The following is a 20,489-nucleotide window of genomic DNA, read 5'->3' on the forward strand; positions in this document are numbered from 1 at the left end:
TTTATTTTATTATCTTTTTCAGCTGGAGTCTTAACAGAAGGTGGTACTTGCCTTCTTTTCTGGTTTTGCTTTCATTTCCTCTCTTTCCTCCCTCCTAAGAAAACCTTTTCTGATTGAAGTCCTCAGCATTTCTTTGGAAAACTGTTTTCTATAATGATTTACTCCCTCTAACTAATTTCAGAGAGAACTAATTTAGGAGAACTCTGAGCAGTCATTGTCCAAAAAAATCCCAAAATACACCAAAAAAAAAAAGTTTTAGGTACAGTAAATTTGTGATTGTAAACCACTGTAAGGCTTTGCATTCCTGGTGCTGGAGCACGTTTTATCCCCAGCACTCAGTTGCTACTGATGAGCAGAACCAGTTGGGAACAGCAAGAGCTGGCTGCTCTGTCAGGGAAAGCCATTAGCCAGGGGTGACAGGAAGGCTGGCAAAGCTTGTGACCTTTTCCACTGGCTGTGGGAAGGTACCACAGGACATGACAGGAACAGATCAAGTCTAGATACAGCCAGTAGTCCAGGTCACCAGAGAAATCCATAGTGACAGGTCACTATCACTTATGGATTCAAGCAATTCAAGGTCTTGATCAGTCTGGAGTGGTCAGGGTCAGCTCCAGTTCAATGCCTACCAGGCAAGTCCATACTAGCAAGGCAAGAAGGAGTTCAGATCAGGAAGATGAGTCCATGGGTTGGGTCAGAATTCAGATCAGTGGGGCATGTGTCCAGGACAGATGTGGCTGCAATGCTGCTGCAGTGTAGCTCAGTTGGGGATCAAGGATGAGAACCTCAGCTTGAAAACTGCTCTCAAATAAATGGACTCACTGAAGCTTCATAGCAGGGGCTCCCCAAAGCAACTGTGGGGCTTTTTCAAGGTTTTTTTTCTGGAGGAGCTCCAAGGCCAGCAAAAGTTTCTCTGACTGATCTGTCTTATCAGTGAGCTGGCCTGGAATGCAGCCAGCTGAACTCCCAGGAGATGAGGGACATGGGCTCAAGGCCTGGCAGCTAAGGCATTTGTGCTGGTCTTTGAGCCAAGTTCTGGCATGCTCTAAGTGGGTGCAGTTAAAGACCTGTGTTATGTTGGATGCACTGTCATTAGTTGGAGTTTTATCAGGTATTGCTTTGTTGAAGGAGCTGCTTGGTTACAGAAGAGTCCTAAGGGAAGAAGGGAAGCCTGACCCTACAGTAAGAAAGGACAGCAAAAAATATGTGCTGTGTCCAACTCTAAGCTCTGAAAAGTGCCTATTGCCTCTTTTCAGCTTCTACTGAGAGTGAATGTGCTATGTTGCCACAGAGTGCTGTGGTACACAGAGATATGAGCATACTGGTGAGGGAGAAGACAAAATTTTACATCCTAATCTGTCCTGAAAAGCCTCTGTGTTAAGGCCTCATGCTCTCTCAGCATGAAAGACAAATGCTGTCCCTGAGAAGGGGGCTTCTGTTTTGCTGCTTAGGGTGGAGTCAGTCTTAGCTAATCAGGACTTGAATAAATGAGCAGTGGTATCAATTAAATATTATGGTGGAATACTCCACCTTGTATATGTATTTATCTTTTGTCTCCTGCCTTTTAATTCCAGCCAATGATGGGAAAGTGCGAATGATAAGCTGTGGGGCAGACAAGAGCATCTATTTCCGCACTGCGCAGAAGGTAACCTTATCACAGCTTTTTGTACACTTCTAATTTGTAATCTCTCCACAAAGGAGTTACTTCAAAGAATGATATCAGAGTTTCTGTATGAGCTTGTTGCTATTTCAGCCTCAGTGCCTCCCACTGACTCGATAGAAGAGATTACATTCAGAGATCTACTTCTGTGAAGCATGCAGCTACTCCCAGCCTGACCCCTCACAGCAAGATGTGAAATAGAGAACTGTTAGGATATCTGCTTTTCTTTTACTGCCAGAGGAAACTGTGAAAACCGGTGAAAGAGTATGGGCTGGAGGGAAATGTTCCTTGTGCCTCCAGTCCCATCTGCTCCCAGCAGCTCCCTAGGAAGGATTGTTTTGTGCTGGCTCTGTGAGAAGACTCGTCTGTATTTACTTGCTTTTAATAATGGATTAACAACTTGATTTTGACACAGCTGTTACCCATATGTTTAGACAGGAGAAGGGGTCCAGTTTACCCGAACACATCACATTGTTAGGAAGACGACACTTTATGACATGGATGTCGACCCCAGCTGGAAATACGCAGCTATTGGATGCCAGGATCGTAACATCAGGTTAGGTTTCCTTCTCATCTTGAAAATATTTTTGCAGTCATAAATGAGGCAGCCCCATCTCCATCATTATTCCTCTAAGTTCTTTGATACAGCGTTTTCAGACAGATCTAAGGCACTGTGAGGTTGAACTCTGCCTTTCTCCTCACTGATAAAAAGCTGTGAATATGTGCAATTCCCATGGGACTCTTGGCTTCTCACTGGGCTGCTGCAAAGCAAAAGCTTTCTACTAGAGGAACAAATGTACCTTCCTTGGGACATCATTGAACTGTGGGGCTAGAACTTCTACACTGTGATGATTTTTGGTTTTGAAGGTACTTAGTGAAAAGCTGTGTGGTCCTGTGCAATACCTGGGACTGTGAGAACCTAAACCTGAATTAGATGTGACTATCATTGAACAGACGGAGTCCATTCCCTTCTCCATTTTTATCCATATCTCCAGTCTGTCTACTTGAAAGCAAAGGAGTCTCTCTGTAGTTGTGTGTCTCCTCCTATTGTAGCCGTGTGAGATGTTAAGAGTTTTGGTCAAAATATCACTACTGGATGTAATTTGGTTTTGTATTCTAACATAAAGTGTCTTGCTCTCTTAATCCTGTGTATGAAGGACCCCAGGTACTTTTACAGCAGTGAGGACTGATTGTTTATTGGCTTGAGAATAAAGCCTCAATTTTAATTCAGATATTCTACATCTGCATTACTTTTGGGGTTGTCTCTTGAACCATTTAACTGACTGGTGATAATACTTCAGGGAGATAATTTCTCCACTTCCTGTAGCTTGGCCCTGTTTACTGTATTTTACATGGAATTAGGAACAGGGAGGGAAAAGGATCCTGGTGACAACAGCCTCAGAGTAATACCTGGGCACAATGAGCCATCTTATCTTGTGTCTTCTCCTCAGGGTTTTCAACATAAGCAGTGGGAAGCAGAAGAAGCTTTACAAGGGATCCCAAGGCGAAGATGGCACCCTTATCAAAGTAAGCTGTTTTCTTTTCCTTCCATCTACAAAATTTTCAGCTTTTCTGAGTGCAGCTCAGGAGCAAGAAAATTAAATACAAATCTGAAGACAGTATTTTTTCTTTTTTTTTGCTTGCTTTCTCCTACTCTGTCCTTTACCCTGCTGCTACTTCCTCCTACTTTCATCCTTAAGGGCTGTAATGTATTTGGGTTTCATCAGGCTGAAACAGGAAATGAGTCAATAAATGCTGAAGCTGATCAATGTTTTTTCTCTCTGTCCTGTTTCTGAAGTAAGTCACAGGACCATGCTGTAAAAAAAAGTAGAACTGCACCAATATCTGTCAGGAGATGATTTAATCCATTTAATTTAATCCTTTAATTTCTACTCCAGAGAGCTCATTCTGGCTTTCTTGGCTGGTTTTGTTAGGATTTTTAAAGTGGAAATGCCTGTTGATCAGTATTAGTGAAGTGGATTTCAGAGGGCAAATACAAGGGAAATTCTTTGAGCTGATAAAATTGAATAGCATTGGACCTGAAAAGCCTGGGTCTTTTAGTTCTGGACAAGCCTGGTTCTGCTTAGGGAGAGTCTGTTCAAGTTTCCTACCTGCTGAGTTCATCCAGGCCTTGGGCCAGCGTAGCACACCTGCTTCTGCCTCTATCCAGGGCTTACCCTGGTAAACCAAGTGTGTTCAATATTGACAGTTGAGTGGAAGAACCACATTTTTGTCTATAAAGGGGGAAAGCCAGTTGACAAAATCAAAATATCTCTCAAGTTGCCAAACAAGCTTCTTCATTGTATTTATTTTTCCACTGATAATTTCCTACTGCTGCACAGGTCAGCAGTATTATTATTAGGGACTGGAAGGAATGTCCTATGAGGAGCAGCTGAGGAGTTTGGGCTTATCTAGTTTGGAGAGGAAGAGGTGGAAGTGTGACTGCATTGCTTTCTACAGCTTCCTGAGGAGGGGACGGAGGGGAAGGTGCTGAGTGCTTCTCCCTGGGATACAGTGACAAGGATATACAGGAATGGTTCAAAGCTGAAATGGGGAAATTAGGAAATTGAGAGTTTGGTCAAACACTGGAACAGGAGTCCTGGAGAAGTGGCCAATACTCCAACCCTGAGAGCGTTGAAAATGCATTTGATCAATGCACTTAACAAGCTTTAATTTGGTCAACTCTGAATTGGTCTGGCAGGAAGAGATAATACTTGAAGTTCCCTTCTAGCTGAAACTATTGATGAGTGTAAATAACTGGGTAAAAAGGGAGGGGGAAACAAACCATTTTGTTCAGTGTCAGCTCTTCTGTTTTACAGAGAAAGATAAGTTCTTTCTCTTTGCCAATTACAATTCCTACAAATTTTTTATAAGCCAGAGTAATGAAGATGAAAAATTGATGCTACACTTTAAATTGCTGGTGAGCTTACGTGCTTGGTTAGATTTTTCTCAGACATAAAACCATGAAATGTTCTGAAAGATGGATTTTTTGTTCTTAATATCCTTTTTTTTTATGTGTATCTCAAATGGGGAATCTCAATTACTTTTACTGTTGCTTTGCTCATTTTTAAGACAATTATGTAACCAAGGGATTACGGTTGTCTCTGGAATTTAAACTTTCTTGGCATGTTATTCTGAGATCATACACATTGCAGTTAAATGAGTAGAACCCAAATAGTGACACTGGAAGCAAACATCAACAAAATAAATATAACAAACCAAAAGAATTGCTATTATTTAAATACCATGTCTCCCTTGAAAAACACAGGTTACTTTCTCAGTTCCTTAAAATTCTTTAAAGGACACAGCAGGACATTTGGTGACAGTTACTGTATTTGCTGTGTAGTGCTGCTTTGGACCTTGGTGAAGCATTTGCAGGGAATTTTATATTTCATCCAAGATAAAACAACAAATAGGTGCATATGAAAAAACAAACAACGAACAAAATAGCTTTAAAATGGGAGTTGCAAATGCTGGAGATGTGACAGCATCATTGTCCAAGACAATTTCTTGGCAGAGTTGAGTTCTTTTTTGCTTTCACTCCTGAAGACCTGAATCCTTTAATATTTCACTTCAATCTGTCAGCTCTGATTTTTTTTTTCCTTTTTTTATGGGGTGTGTGTGTTTTGGGGTGGGGGTTTCTTATTGTTTTATTTTGATCTTAACATAGAAGAAAGTAAGACCCCAATGGTTAAAAGGAAGTAGGAGAGAGGTAGAAATCTGTCCATTGGTGGAAATGCCTTCCCAGTCATTAAGGCATTTAATTTAACTGCCTTCAGTGTCTGATTAGGTTGGAGATAGTCTTAAAAGTCTAGTCAGGTTGGAGATTTGTCCTGGGATACTGGATGGGTTGGTACTCAGTTGGACTCCTGTGCAGACTACTTGCATTTTATTCTGACTGTCTTGGGTAATCTGAACTATTTTTGTGTAGTTTGAAGGTAATTTCTTACCAAGTCTTTGCATTCCTCTGGTCTCCTAAACCAGGTGCAAACAGATCCTTCTGGTCTTTACATTGCAACCAGTTGTTCTGACAAGAACCTCTCCATTTTTGATTTCTATTCTGGCGAGTGTGTTGCAACCATGTATGGACACTCAGGTAAGGCTTATCAACTTCTGGAAATTCATTTTTTTCTGCTGATGACTATATAGTAGGGTCTGATACTAGTCAAAATTTTCTGAAGATTCCTTCCCACCTAAGTTTACCTAATTGGTATTTTTTAATAAATTGTAGTTGGATGAAGTTGCAGTAGCTTATTTTATTGCAAGTTTAATTTTCGCATTTTGCACGCGAGCACACACAGACACACACACATGTAACCACCTGTCCTGCCATGTATTTATTTACAGTTTTTCTAATAGTCTATAAAGGAGTCTGTGTTTTTTTCAGTCTATATTAAATTTCATTATGATATACCCTCAGCTTCTACCACACAGGAGCTATTCTATTATAGGCAAAAAGAGAATCCCATGTTCATGTATATTTTGCCCTTTCCATGTCAAGCCTAGATTCTTGCTTAAATGGTTATGGTAATTGGGGCATATTGATCTGTGAAGTGTGAATTACTGAGTGCAGAAAGGCTATTTGGCTAGTGATCTCTTCTGTCCATTTTAATATTTCAGGGAAGACTGGGTTTTTTTTGCTTTATTTCTTGCAGAGATTGTGACTGGGATGAAATTCAGTAATGACTGCAAACATCTGATCTCTGTTTCTGGTGACAGGTAAGAGGCTTTACTTGTTTGTGTTACTGACTCATGTCATCTCATACTGGATGTAACATGTCCTTAGGAAAGGTAGATTTTTTTTAAGGGATGTTTTATGAATTCCAAATAAATCTCAGAGCTTTCTGAATCCTAAATGCATGCTGCTGGTGAAGCTCACAGAGCTTATATTAGCATTCCATAGAATGAGACCCATGTGAGGTATTTCCCTTTTCTTTAGAGTAAATACTGTTCTGTGCTGGAAAGGAGGCAGAGATGTGACCTGTTTCCTGACCAGCCTTCAGGGCTGTAATATAAGGTATCTTGTGCTATTTTTGCTAGTAGTGCCAGAACTTTTTCATGCTGTTGGTGAGGTTTCACCAGGTGAAAGAGTCTATTTAGCAGCAAAAGGGACAGACCTGTCCTCAGCTTTTGGTCTTATCCATATGGTCTTCTTCTGTCTCCCCTGAGACAGCAGTGGTGCAGCTGACCCCTCAGGTCACTAAATTCAGCTGATTCAAGTCACTACATCAGTACTCCCCTGAAATGAGTTTTCTGCACATTTAGTGAGCTAAATCTGTTCACTAAAAGCTTAAGTAGTCACCAGACTTAGCTCAAGGGAAAAAGGAGAATGTATGCCTAGTGTGATGATTGTACAGGTGAGTGGAGCCACTATTTCTGTAATCAGTAAATGCTTAAATCAGCTGAACTGAATAAAATTTTTCCTTTAAGAAAGATGGCTTCTTGAGTGCTATTGCAAGTTCAGAGCAATTCAGATTATCTCTTTTTATTTTTTTAAAATTTTAATTAATAAAACACAATTGAATTGGAAGGAGGGTTTTAGAGGGTGAGTTGTTACAGAACATACAGTGTATCACCTTAAATCTCATCAGTTGGTTGTTTCTGTCTTTCAGAAAGAAATAAATAATTTCGTTTTCCTCTTTCTTTATCTTTCATGTGTTTAAGTAGATTAGGGACAAAAGTTGCAGGAGAGAGATTCCTTTTGTTGTGATCTTCTGACAAAATTATTTGTGAAATTCTGACAAATGGAAGGTTTGAAGTTCCCAGTGATCCGTGTGATTTAGTGCAACATTCTTTTGTTGACATTTACATGAGCAGAAGGATAATTTTCTTCACTAAGGGTATGCAGGAGGTGGGTGAGAAGTGAGGAAAGGATTCCTGAAGAAGAAGATTGCTGTAAGGAGATGAAAAAGCATCTTTTTCAAAGGAGAACAAGGGAACTTGGTCTGTTCACACACAGCAGCACGTGCCAAGAATAGAGCTGAAAATAGAAAGAAAAACAGGGATGAGAAAGGGCACAAAGACTGTGAGGTTCATGTGAGGAAAGTAATGCAAGGTAAGAAAAAACAAAAACAAATCCCCTCCCCAACCCCAGCAAAAGGGGTAGGAGGGCGCTTCTGCAGAGTTTGTGTTGGATGCTGTTTGGTTCACAGGCTTAGGTTGTTTGCTGCTTGTCTCTAAGTTTGATAACTGTGGGGGTGGGATAAATGAACAAGCCAGATTTGCTTTCAGAATTTTGTTTCCTCCATTTCAGTGTGTTTTTTAGCAGCAGATTATGGTTGCTGTTATTTGGAGAGAGCTGCTCCTTGAGGGGAAACAGCTGGCTGCCCTGGGTTGCCATAGTTCCCAGACACAGTGCCTCACCCCCTTCTCCCAGTTGAAAAGCTCCAGTGGGAGGATGAGAGTGTGTTCACAGGCAATGGGAAGTGTCTGTATGTGATTTTAGTAGCTGGGAGTGATGCTTCTGAGCATGGCACTGGGGACAAGAAGGGAATTTTTAGTTTTACCTTAAAATCTCCACTGACCACAAAGAGGGTTTTATGGGCCTTTTTTTGGTGTGCTATGGAAATTAAAACCTTTAAAATCGTTTCCTCATGAAAGAGAAAAAATGAGGTATTTAGGATACTGGCACTTTTGACATTTGCCTCAGGTCAGGGAGAACAAAGTTCATGGTCATTGTTCAAGATGGCAAAGCAAATTAATATTTACATGCTATCAAGAAAGAGGGAAATGTCAGTCACTGAATAATCTTCTGTGTATTGGAGTACCCATGAGTATACTGGCAGTGATGGGTGTTGAAGAACTGAATTAAATCCTCTTTGGATTCCAAACTAGGGTGCAAGATTTTATAAGTGATATATAGCCAAAGCACCATTTCTGTTTGTGTATCAATGTGAGTATACCCAGCTAGACAGGAAAGATGACTGAGATGAAAAGAATTAGTTAGCACTGAGGTTAAATTTCAAAGACAGTGCTGGTCATTTTACTTTCTAGTAGCTGAAGATGAGATACAGTATTCTTTAATGTGATGAGTAATATATTCTTTAAGCTGAATTTCTGAAGAAATTAATGAAACAAGACCACACTGTTGGTTTCCTTCTCTCGAATGCCTTTGAATCCATTGACCAAATTCAGTTAAATTTCACAGAATATTTCACAGAACATTCTGAATTGGAAGGAGCCCACAAGGGTCATCAAATCCAGCTCTGAAGTGAATGGCCCATACAGGAATTGAACCCACGGCCTTGGTGTTATTAGCACTATGCTCTGTGCTTGGTGTTATTACACTGAGCTAATGGCTGTGTAAATTCTGTGCAAGTAAATTCTGTAGGGAGTCCCAAGTAAAATATTAGAGGCACCCTGACTGCAAAAAGTACTTCTACATGAGCTTAACTGTTATTACAGCACAGAGACTCCATATGGTGGTGGGCATTAGGAAGGCCTTGCCTTTGGGGGTAGTGGCAATCAGAGACTTCAGTGTAGCCACTCTTAGAGGATGCAAGAGACATCTGTAAGCTCCACTTATCCTGCTGACCACAGAGGGACTTGTTACAGCATTTCCTTCAGCAGCTGGTCAGATAGTCAAAAAAGGTATAGGATCAGAGATGAATCTGTGTAAATATCTCCGCAGTTGCTCTCGCTCGCAGAGAGTCTTTGACAGGCAGGTTTAACTCCTTCATCACGAGGCTTGGTGATGGGATTGAGCTTCTGTGAAGCTGTTTCTGCATGTGTGTCTGCCACAGACAGAAGGGCTCTTCTTTGTCTCTCCAGTGGGAATTAGTATCAATGAACTGAACTGAGACTTGATCCCAGCCTCACTTTTCTTTTTCAGCTGCATCTTCATCTGGCGTCTGAGCTCAGAGATGACCATCAACATGCGGCAGCGACTGTCGGACATGAAACAGAGAGGGAAGCAGGTGGAGAAGTCTCCTCCTCACAAGGCACCTGGACTCATGAGGTGAGCAGAGCAGACTGAGAACAGGGGTCTGACTGTGTAGGGTGAAATGTGAAAGTGTGGCACTGGGATTCAAATGTAAGGTTTTTGCTGTCTTCACTGGTAGCGTCTTCCAAAAGTTCTTATTCCTCTGTTGAATTTGGTTTTGTACCCCCCTTCTTTGGATATAGAAACCAGACTGAGATCTTCCAGACAGACTTAGTGTGCTTCACTGATTGCAATATGTATGCAATACCTCTTGTGTCTTAATTTAGTTTAATGAGAAACCTTAATAAGCAGTTCACTTAGGAATACTGAGAATGGTACAGAGTTCCACCAGGGAAGCTGTGATCCTTATGAGTAAAGTTCTCTAGATATAAGCTGAATGCAACTTAAAGACTGTTTCTGTGGTGTCAGTACTGAAGTACAACTATGAGCTCTGTGAGCTGGCTATGTTGATCATAATTCTAAAAGAGTCCTTACAGTTTTGCTCTTTCTTTGTTAACTTTTTTCTGGAGGCTTTGAAAAAAACTCAGATAAAATAATTATAATATGAATAATAAATACAAAAATAATTTAAGTGGATAAAGCTCTTGCTAGCTAAATAATATTATTATTTTTGCTTAGTAAACAACATATCTAAAACAAACTACTGCAGCCTACAAGCTGAATAGATCTAAATTTATCTGGTGACCTTTCTTTAAAAAGTGGTGCTTCTGTTTTTAAACAGAACAGGAGTGACAGAGTATTTTTGATTATTAGTCTAATGTGTTTGGTTTCTCTGTAGTTTTTAAGTAGCTGAGACTAGTTGGACTGTAAGTAATGCAGGGGAGAGTCCTGCTCTCCAGTCTGTTAAGACAACACAGTGGGGATAAAAAGGATAAATGCAGATTTTTTTTGTTCCTATGTCCCAAGTGACTACAAATGGAGCTCTGGATATAAAAGTACCAAAGGACTGGAGGATTTACTTACTCCGGTTGTTGAGTATCAGGAGGACTTTCCCACTCCCTTTGGGAGCAAGCAATGTTGTAACAAGTCTGTCTGCATAGTTCTGTTTTGGAAAGTCTTGATCTGCTCATTCCTGAAACAAGTCTTGTCTAGTAAGTGCTTTTGGTAATGATGCTGGGAAGACTCAGGAAGCCTTTTTTCTAGCCAAAGTTCTGGATCCATCAAGCAATATGCTTTTTATAGCAGTCTTTCTATTATTCCAGCAGCTGCAGCCTTACCGTACCAAGGCTCAGCCTGTGACAGATAATCCCAGTCCTGTTCCACGTGAGGTGATACTTGTTTCCATCACAGACGCTTGCTGAAGGGCGGTGCTAGTGCCACGCCAAGCCCAGAACTTTAATAAACTTGTTTGGTAGCCTCTTTGCAAGCCTGGAATCTACTTGTCAGCTTTGAAAGCTTGTCTTCACTTTTGATCGTTCACTGTGGTCACTGGAGATCAGCAAAGACATAATTCCCAGAGCATTTTGGATTGGTACTGACAATGGAAGAAGAGCCTATTGGACCAGCATTATTGAGGTGGGAGAAGGAAAAATAATGAACTTGAGTGATATTTGTTTTCTAGGTGCCCTGATTCTTTCCAAAGCCTGTCTGTATAGGTTGCAGTAGAGAGCTGAGTTGCAACTTGTGGTGTAAAATTGTTGGCTTAAAAGATTGACAATAGTATGAGAAGGCTTCCTGCCTTGTGAAAAGTAATTTGTTCTACTAGATCTTCTTTAGAACAGTATTGCTAGAATTTGGTGGAGGAAGTAATACTTTCTGCTAGTTCCATTGTATGAGTGTATCACAGGATGAATAATAAAAATAATGCTGAGGTAACAAAATTGATCTGAGGAAGCAGTGGGAGGTGAAGATTTCCAGTTCAGGACAGTGCTGTCTATCCAGTTGCAACTGTCAGGGCAGGAATTGACCCAGGTGGGTAAAGTCAGCAGTGTAAACACAAGGAGATGCCTTTTTGGGTCAAATCAGTGCTCCACAAAGCCCAGTATTCTGCCTGTGACTGTGGCAATGGAAGATGCTATTTAGTGAGACACTCTATGAGCCTTGCTACATGAATTTTTGTGATCCATTTGCCTCATGCTCCATTGTTACATAAAGGATGTTAGGAGGTCCATCTCTACCTTTTTTCTTTACCATCTGGACATGGACCAATTGTCCACTGAGTTTGTATAAATTCTTTTTGAACTTCATAATATTGTCTGTCTCTGCAGCCTCCTTTGGTGATAAGTTCCTGGATTTCACTGCTCTCTGTGGAAAGAAGGACTGTTTTTTTGTCTCTGTTAAAGCACATTCCTACTAGTTTTATTGAAAGTCCTCCGCTTCTTAATATTGTGAGCTCTGTTGATGGTTTTGTAAACCTTTTTCATAACCTCTCTTCATCCAACCTGTTCTCTGAACTGAAGGGTCCCAGTATTTTCAGTCCATCCAAAAATTTTTAGAGACTAAAGTTTCTCTTCTGAATGATTTCTCTGACTCACCTTTATGGGATATTGTATTACCTTGGAACTGCACTGACCTTTATGTCCCACAGTTCTCCATAGTGTGCCTGAGAGCCTTTGAGTTCTGCCTCTGCTTGTGGTAATTGCAGATGTGTGCTTTTTTCTGAACGTGAAGAGCTTTGATAGTTCAGGATAATGGAACTTGTACTCAGCTGAGATTGCTGGTACATTTTGGTTTTAAGGCTTTTATATTTTCAGTGAAGGAGTCATGTAAAGGCCATTTAGTAGGGTTTTGGTTTTGATCCAAGTGTGCATTTATAGTTTAGAAAAGCTTGTCTCAAGTTTTAAGCTGTTTTTACTGTGGAATGTTTGCAGGGCTTATAGTCATGTTTTAAACATGACTCTATCTGTGGTTTTCCTTGACTCTTTAATATAAAAAGCAGGAGAAAAAATATTTATCCAAATTAAATTGTCTAAAAGTTATATATGTATACTGAAGAAGTACTGTGTGCTGTCAGATATATTTGGGAAGAAGAGCTCCTTATCAAATTCTCAGTGGGTCTTGTCCAGTCCAGGAAAGCTGTGTTGTTTTCAGGGCTTAGAATAGGGCAGGTTTTTGATACCTTATCAGAAATGTTGCCTCAGTCTGTGATGAACTACTGCAATTGTAATACTAGGGAAATTCTGGAGTCAGTGTGCTGTGATCCTTCTGTGGGGAAAAGCAGAATAACTTTCCTTTTAAAACACTTCAACATTTGAGGGGGAAGCAGGAGGATATAATCTGCCAGTTATAACTACCACACAGGATGTTACAGTTTCATAAGTATGTCCCTAAAGCTGAGGGTTTAAGTAGCACAAGATCAGAGTGGGAATGTTCTGACATACGTCTTTAAATGGATAGTTGCCATTCTTGTCTGCTTTGTTTTGTTTTGAGAAAGCAAAACAGGGTTGTGTTCAGGTCATACAGAAGAATACAGAGTATCTATTATCAGATGTCTGAATAGAACTCCATAATGACATGTGGCACTTTGAAGTCTATACCGTGTCCTGAAGACTTTCTAATTTAAGGTCCTTCCTTTCCATTCACCCTGTACTGTCTGACCCTTCAAAAACTGGGAGCTGAAGAGCAACTGACGCTGCTGCCCTTTATAGAATAAGATGCAGGTTGTAGTGAGCTGGGAGTTTGCCTCTTCTCCCAGGCAACTAGTAATAGAACAAGGGAAAATTACCTCAAGTTGTGCCAAGGAAGGTTCATGTTGGACACTAGGCAAAGTTTCTTCACTGAAAGAGTGGTTAAGCATTGGAACAGAGTCCCAAAGGAAAATTGTTGAGTCATCACCCCTGGAAGTATTAAAAAATGAGTACACATGACACTCCATGGTATGGTTTAGTGGGCATGGTGATATTCAGTCAGATGTTGGACTTGATGATCTTGGAGTTTTTTTTCCAACATTAATGATTCTGTGATTCTATGATACTAGAGTGGGATAGTTCCTCAGCAAAGAAGATGAACAATTACAATTAAAACACTTGCTCTGAGTCACCTGGATCGAGACTGTGTCTGTACATGCTATTCTGGAATAGCTACTCTGAAACATTCATCCTGGTATAATGATGCTTTGGGGTTTGGCTCTCAGGAGGATTTTGGCAAACCCCAGAAGTCTTACTCCTTAATTTTCAAAATGCTCTCATGTTGTGCTTATTTGGAAACAGCTTTTGTGCTTGAAAACTGTACATTACACTGACTCCCATCTAAGCATGAAAAAAAAAACAAACTGCGGAAGATTATTGAGGAGATGTGTGCAACAGGCGGCTTAGGAGAAAATCAAAAGTACATTAAGGAAGGCAGGAAAGAAAGGAGAAACAGTGAAGTCTGAATAGAAGGGTTGACTTGGACAAGAACAACAGAACACTCACGACCTTGTGAACCTAGTTTTTATTTCAGAATATCTCAGTTTCAAGTCATTGGGCCTAGGATAATTTTGAAAATATCATTCATTCATCTATCTCCTTTCAAGTTACAGAACTGAGTTTGAAAAGCATACTTGAGTTGTAAGAAGGATGTGGAAGAGGGGCATGAATTGTTGCTGGGATAATGCAAGATACCTAATGTTTGCATCAAATATGTTACTTCATAACTTGTTTATCACTTCCTGTGAAGTATAAAAAAAACACATCTGACTTCCAAAATATGTTTTGCATTCTCTTACTCTGCTACTTTAAGGATATTGGAACACACTTTTTTCCCCCCCTCACTAGTTTTTTTGGTCACCATCTGATGGACAGGGGCCATCTTTCTATTTGTAACATGAAACACATAGATAGCAATCCTTCCTTCTCCATTTACACCAATGACAGTGCACATAGGAGCTTGGCAAACACATAATCTTGCCTTGCCATATCACCTCATCACTGTGAGGTGTTCAACCAGCTAGATGTTTAAAGGTCTAATAATCCAACCCTTCTGTCTCAATAAACTCCTGAAACAACCATGATGAACAGAAGCAGAAGTATGCTGTCAAAGTTACTGATACAAAGTTGATACTGCCTACCATGAATAAATGTAATTAATGTATGTCATAGGATGAAACATGGCATAACCTCAAACATTCTGTGGTGCTTGGGCTTTGTTAGGATTCCCCTGCTTAGACACAAAACCTGAGAGTGACAAGATGAGCATATGAGGAGACAGTAGAAAATATGAAGAGACTGACAAACTCAAATGTCAAAAGTAGATGTGGATGACCAAAATGAAACTTTTTCACCTGAGAACCCTGCAGGCTACAGTCAGTTTAATTTTTCTTTTTGCCAGAACACTTCAAAGCTCACCTGAAGTGGTTGAGTAGTTATCACTCCTAATGAAATGGAAATTAATATTCTGCCACTACACAGGAAGAGAAAAGATTAAAATACCTTAACTGCTTCTTCCATGTTTCAATATTGCCTGCTATCTGTCAGCTGCAGGAGAAGTTGGTCCCTTGCCAGACTGCTCTGTATTTGGTGGATGAGCTATTTTTATTTCCTGAATAATGCTTGGCAGTCAACACTCACCAGTGATATCCTATGAATGTCATGATGAGTTTGGCACTCTAGCTCAAGGCCATGGAGTGGGGGCTACTCAGATATATTTGCTGGGGATTCTTCTTTCTTCAATTATTGTCCGAAGGTTTATTTGTTAATTTGATTCAGTGGACTGAAGGAATGAATGGAGGAAAGGGAAGAGGAGAAGAAAGAGGGAGGGTAAAATTTGATGTTATTAAGTGTCCTTGATTGGTGGTAGGTAATTCTATGCTGGGAGTGCCTCTGAGGTGTGTGTGGTAAAACTTGTCTTGATCTACTTTAATTTAAGATTTGTGCAAGATATGTTTTACATGATCCTTGTGCTTGGAAGTTTAAATAGTCAGCATGGTGCAGTTATGATATGTGGGCTGTGCCTTCAGGTTCTGCCTGGAGCAATCCTTGAAATGAACCTGTCTCTTATGGGACAATTTGCCATAAACCAAATTACTTTCAAACAGAGACTATCTCTGACATTTATGATGTGTAAATCAGTTCCAGAGAAGAAATGCTTAAGGGAAAAATATTTGCCTTTCAAATATAATCTACCATCTTGACCTTATCAATTGGCAGAGTATGAAATGGAAGGCCCAGTTTCATTCTGTTTGACTTTCTCAGACTTGTTAGCTTCTGATTTTCGTCAACCTTCCATGCATATGAGAACATTGTTGTGGCAGGGTCTGCACATCTTTGTGCAGGGTGTAGCTTGCTCTGTCTCTCAGAGGTGGGCTGTGCTAGAGCAAGGGCTGTTTGAGAGAGTTGAGGCAGCCTTCTGAATATGGATCGAGATAAGGTGGAGAACTGGTCTAAGGATTGGTCTAAGGTAGGTAGTTCATGCATAAACCATAATACTCCTTTTAATTCCTGCCTTCCAGGCATGAGTCCATCTCTGCCCTGTCCTCTGTACCTGCACTCTCATCAGACAGTGATAAGGATGGTGAAGATGAAGGGAATGATGAAGATGAGTTACGAGGGCTGCAATCTTTCCATATTCAATCCAACTGCAACACTGACAGAGACTCAGGTATAAAGAGGAGAGGGACATGGGCAGAGTTGGAGGAAAATGGCATGGATGTGAAGGGAGGAGAAGATGAGAGACACACAATTAGGGATAACAAGTTATGGGCAGAAAGAGAGACTAAAACAGAAGCAGATGGATAGATAGCAATGGGTAATGTGGAGCTGCCCATTCCTGCATCTGAAGAGGGGGTGCATTTCAGAATCCAGTCCTCTGTCTAGAAATACAGTTCTTAAATTGGCAAGTGTCTTGCTAGTTTCAACTGGCTAAAGAAATTTTGAATTAGCTTTATGGGCTGGGGTCTACAAGCTATTAAAAGCCTGAAGAAGCCAAAAGAGATGAAAAGATCCTCTCAAAAGAGAGGACTTAAAGATGTCTGATAAAACTTACAGTTGAGGTTGGAATTATTAATTTGATGTATTTTTGCCGCAGATGGTACAGTGTATTGGAGCATATTTTTTTTCCCAAGCCTTTGGGAGGGCTGTGCACACTGCACTGTCTTACATAAAACTGCATGTCTCCATTAAAATTTTGGTACAATGATTTTAGTAGCCAGTGGGAAAGCATGTGTTGACAGTGGTTCAAAAGATGTAGGAATACTGCCTTTGTTGAAAGAGGTAGTAAGAGGTTCTTGAAAAGCTGTACTGCTGGCCAGGTTGTCAACTAGGTGCATATCTTTTTATCTTTGCAGATTCAGACCTTACTCTCTCAAGAAGCCTTTCCCACTGGGAAATGAGGAGGGTGAGTTACTAAACCTTCAGAATGTTTTTATTTTTTGTTACAAGGAAAGTGAAGAAGAAATTCCCAGAGAGATTAAAAACTTCATTTGCACATGTGGGAAAGGTGCAGCTGTGGTGGGAAACCGTTGAGAAGCCTCTCTCTGAAGAATGATTTGGAGTTGGCAAAATAGAACCTAGTTAAGGAGACTAGGGTATTTAGAGTTGAGAGCTGCACTTGGGATTTTTCCATCAGTCTTTTTCCATCAGATGTTATGCTTTTGTTTTTTCATTTTTGATCTGAATCTCATGTGGTGCTGACTCTGTTCATATACATCAATCTGTGTAGGACATTTAACTGTTGTGTGAGAAGCAGCAACAAAAGTATCATTTTTACTTGATGCTTTATGATTAAAGGTGCCTTTTCAAGCTGTCTCTTAGACAGTTTAGAAGTTTTTATTGAGATAGACATAATTATATTTTTCTGTGTGGGTCTTGTGTTTTTCCTCCTGTTTTCCCATCAGCAAAACTCAGTCTCTAAGATAGTCTGTGTTTTAATTTCCTTCAGGCCAAAGAGATAGCGGCAATCCAGCGTTCAGAGGCACCAATGAGCAAGATGCCCCGGCAACGTGGTCGCTGGTCCCAGCCAACCAGCAACATAGAGATGACTGTGAAATCCATGCTTGACCTGCGTCAGCTGGAGTCCTTCTCTGTTTCCCGTTCTCCAAGTCGAGACTCACTGTCTCAAAACAGCAATGGGGATGACAGAGAAGAGCACACTGACCTTCCTGTGCACATCAACAAAGTAAGGGCAGTACTACTCTGAGGAGGTGAAGCCACTCTGAGTGCATTTGTCCTGTACCTGTTTGTTATTACCTACATTTATTACTACTTGATGCCATTCTTTTTATTGTTAAAGGTTTTCTAAATGACTTCTGAGGAACTTTATATCTCTTTTGTAATTAATACTCCTGCAATGTGTAATTCTGCTGTTTTATAGCAGAGACCCTATATGGGGTCAAGGTTTCTCTTCAATGACAGGAAGACCTCATGTTATCTTTTAGTTCTTTGAATATTTATGTCAAAAACAAGCTGAGAGGTTGAGCTTGGAATTACAGGTCTGTAAAAATCTGGTAACCTCTTGGCTCACTCTGCTGGGATGCTGTTTCTTGACTCCAGTAGCCACTGGAATGTGGCTCACATGAAGCCCTTAGTTGTTGGCTGTGCTAAATTAGTAAATTCTTTCAGATCTTTGTATTGATGGGTCACAGCAAGTAATGTGTGCTCATCCTCAGAAAGCTAGTGCCTATTTTTCAGTAGCAGTCTGTCCCAGTGCCTAGCTTTATTGGAAGTTTTCCCTCTTCTAAAACCGTGTGATTGAGAAGAGGATTCAGATTGTTGTGTGCAGTAATTCAGTTTTTCAGCTGAATTGGCCCAGTTTTGTGAATTGTCCATAGAAGGTAATGGAAGAATCTGCTGCCACACTTCATACTTCATGGCTTACACTCATGCTATGTGATCAAAGAGTACTTTACCAAAGAGCTTTAGGGAATTGCAAGCAGGAAACAAACTGGGAAAGTACAGCAGTAGTCTGACAAGTTTAGTAAGGAACAGAAAAGACATAGGATTGCTACGTTTTCTGATCTCAGATTGCTGATCATATTCTGTGCTGTAATGCATACTTTCTAGCCTTGCACAGCACTTGCACTGGTAATATCTGGTTTTTTTCTCTTTTTAATTAAACCAGGTTGGCAGCTCAATACCTTCCCAAGATAATGGATCTTGTGTGCGACCCCAAGTGATTCGGCTTGTGTCTTGTGAAGAGGGGATTTTCTCTCAGGAACTAGAACCTTCTGAGAGTGAGGAATGTGTAATCTACCCTGAGCAAGATGAAATCCATCCCACAGACTCTAGCAGGTTAAAAATAAGCTCTCTGCTGTGCATGGCTCAGATGTTTCTGTTCTGGTAGCTTGTGTGGTAACTTCGATGACTTGACTTACTGCTTGATTGATGTCAGGCATGTTTAGTTGAGAGTTCTATGTCAGATGGTTGCTTGAGAAATATGAAACTAAGAAGGCACCATTAAAATAATTTTCTTCTGAGGAAACTGCAGTTTCATAGAGGAACAGTCTTCTCCAAGTTTTTTAGCTGAGTGAACAACTTGGGAGCAGCCTTTTTGCTTTCTCCCTTATCTGGGTTGAAAATAGCAAGGGAAAACTTGGAAGCTGGAAAACTCACTGACAGTGACACATATGTGGCAGTGGGATGCCTACCCAGGAGAAATGACAGGACACTTATTTATGAAAATTGGGCAAGAATTTAGCAAATGTAGTGTGTGATTACTCTTTTATGGGAAATAGAATAACTTGCATGATACAGATGGAATTGAAAAGGACACTGGAGACAGTGGAGACCTTTTTTATTCCTCTGCTGTTTCTTCTGTTTTAATTTTACATCATTTAATTTTTCTGTGCTCCCTTTTATTTTCCTTCCCTGAATTTTATTCTTCCCTTCCCCTCTTAACCTGATGCTACTAGCTGTTTAATTTCCTGCATCTTCTGTCATGTTACAGAGAGTGGGGCTGATAGCTTTAGACAGACTTCTATGCAAGAGTGCATGCCAAGATTTTGCAGTTGAGGCTGCTAGGTTTCACCTAGTTTATTTTTCATTTTTAATTTTGTAATGATAACATTTGGACAGAGTAAACTCATGTGCTGCTTCATCAAGTAAAAAAGGGAGGCCCTCTGGTGATGTTGGATACAGACTGGACACATGGCAATTTTTACAGTGTGGGAGCTGCCAGGGGTAGTTGTCATTTAGTTCTGTTGATTGACTTCTGCATCCTACCTTGCCTTGGAGTACATTTGAAAACAAAGTATTTAAAAAAGTGGAAAACTGAAGTCCTTAGGCATCAGGAAAAAGAACAGTGCTGGTGACATTTGACAAAATAAGATCTGTGAAATCTCAACAGTAATCACTAACCCTGTCATACAAGATTGTATTTTTGTATGATGTTCTTCAGTACATTAGTCTTTCTCAAAGCCAGAATCTTGTATATTTTGTATCACAGAACTTGCCCAAAGAAGCAGGTCATGAACATCGATAAAATGGTAAACTAGTTTGTCTCCTGCAGGTATAGGCCTGGTTTTAGTCCCTTTTTCATCATGTAAACTTCTACATTTTGTGCTGCAAATCAAGCCAGAGCAGTGTGCTACTGGTGCTTGGTAATCTTGGGAGCTGACAATGCCCAGAAAATCACAGTCCCCTTGGGACTTCCATGTCCAAGCTTAATGAAATGCAAAAAATATACTGTATTATGATGAGAGAAATCAACTTCTTTTTCTCTTTAAAGCCTTACATTTGTAATAAAAGGTATTACTAACACAGGTAAGGCCTTATTAAAGTTAAAATGTACTTTACATGTAAAAAAAAATCTCTTCTAGTGCTGTATCTTCCTGTCTCTCTTGTAGCGAGTTCCAGGTAAAAGCATTGCCCCATGGGAAGCTCTGTAGAGGTTATCACAGTAATGGATGCCCAGACAAACACAGTCCAGACAGTGCCTGCTCTGTAGATTACAGCAGCAGTCGTCTGTCCAGCCCAGACCATCCGAATGAAGGTAAGATCCAAAGACATTGTAAATGTGTTTCTGTGTGAGCTCTCGGTG

The 20,489-nt window shown here is 40.3% G+C and overlaps 1 protein-coding gene across 7 annotated transcripts in view; it reads left to right on the forward strand.

Annotated features, from left to right (window-relative positions):
* Positions 1 to 20,489, forward strand: part of MAPKBP1 (mitogen-activated protein kinase binding protein 1) — a 96,550-nt gene that overhangs the window by 64,785 nt on the left and 11,276 nt on the right. For 6 of the 7 annotated variants that reach the window (XM_088057452.1, XM_088057456.1, XM_005522489.3 and 3 more), the window contains 11 exons: positions 1,572 to 1,642; positions 2,092 to 2,213; positions 3,109 to 3,184; positions 5,642 to 5,753; positions 6,313 to 6,376; positions 9,489 to 9,614; positions 15,967 to 16,115; positions 16,801 to 16,850; positions 17,394 to 17,630; positions 18,573 to 18,742; positions 20,296 to 20,441. In XM_088057452.1, the coding sequence (XP_087913578.1) occupies positions 1,572 to 1,642; positions 2,092 to 2,213; positions 3,109 to 3,184; positions 5,642 to 5,753; positions 6,313 to 6,376; positions 9,489 to 9,614; positions 15,967 to 16,115; positions 16,801 to 16,850; positions 17,394 to 17,630; positions 18,573 to 18,742; positions 20,296 to 20,441 (1,323 nt within the window). The remainder of the gene's footprint in view (positions 1 to 1,571; positions 1,643 to 2,091; positions 2,214 to 3,108; positions 3,185 to 5,641; positions 5,754 to 6,312; positions 6,377 to 9,488; positions 9,615 to 15,966; positions 16,116 to 16,800; positions 16,851 to 17,393; positions 17,631 to 18,572; positions 18,743 to 20,295; positions 20,442 to 20,489) is intronic. The other variant, XM_088057457.1, reaches the window with a different exon arrangement.

This window comes from Pseudopodoces humilis, chromosome 7 (genome assembly GCF_049639895.1).
Source record: "Pseudopodoces humilis isolate 2021_Gansu_Grassland_sample_001 chromosome 7, ASM4963989v1, whole genome shotgun sequence".
NCBI classification, from domain to species: Eukaryota; Metazoa; Chordata; class Aves; order Passeriformes; family Paridae; genus Pseudopodoces; species Pseudopodoces humilis.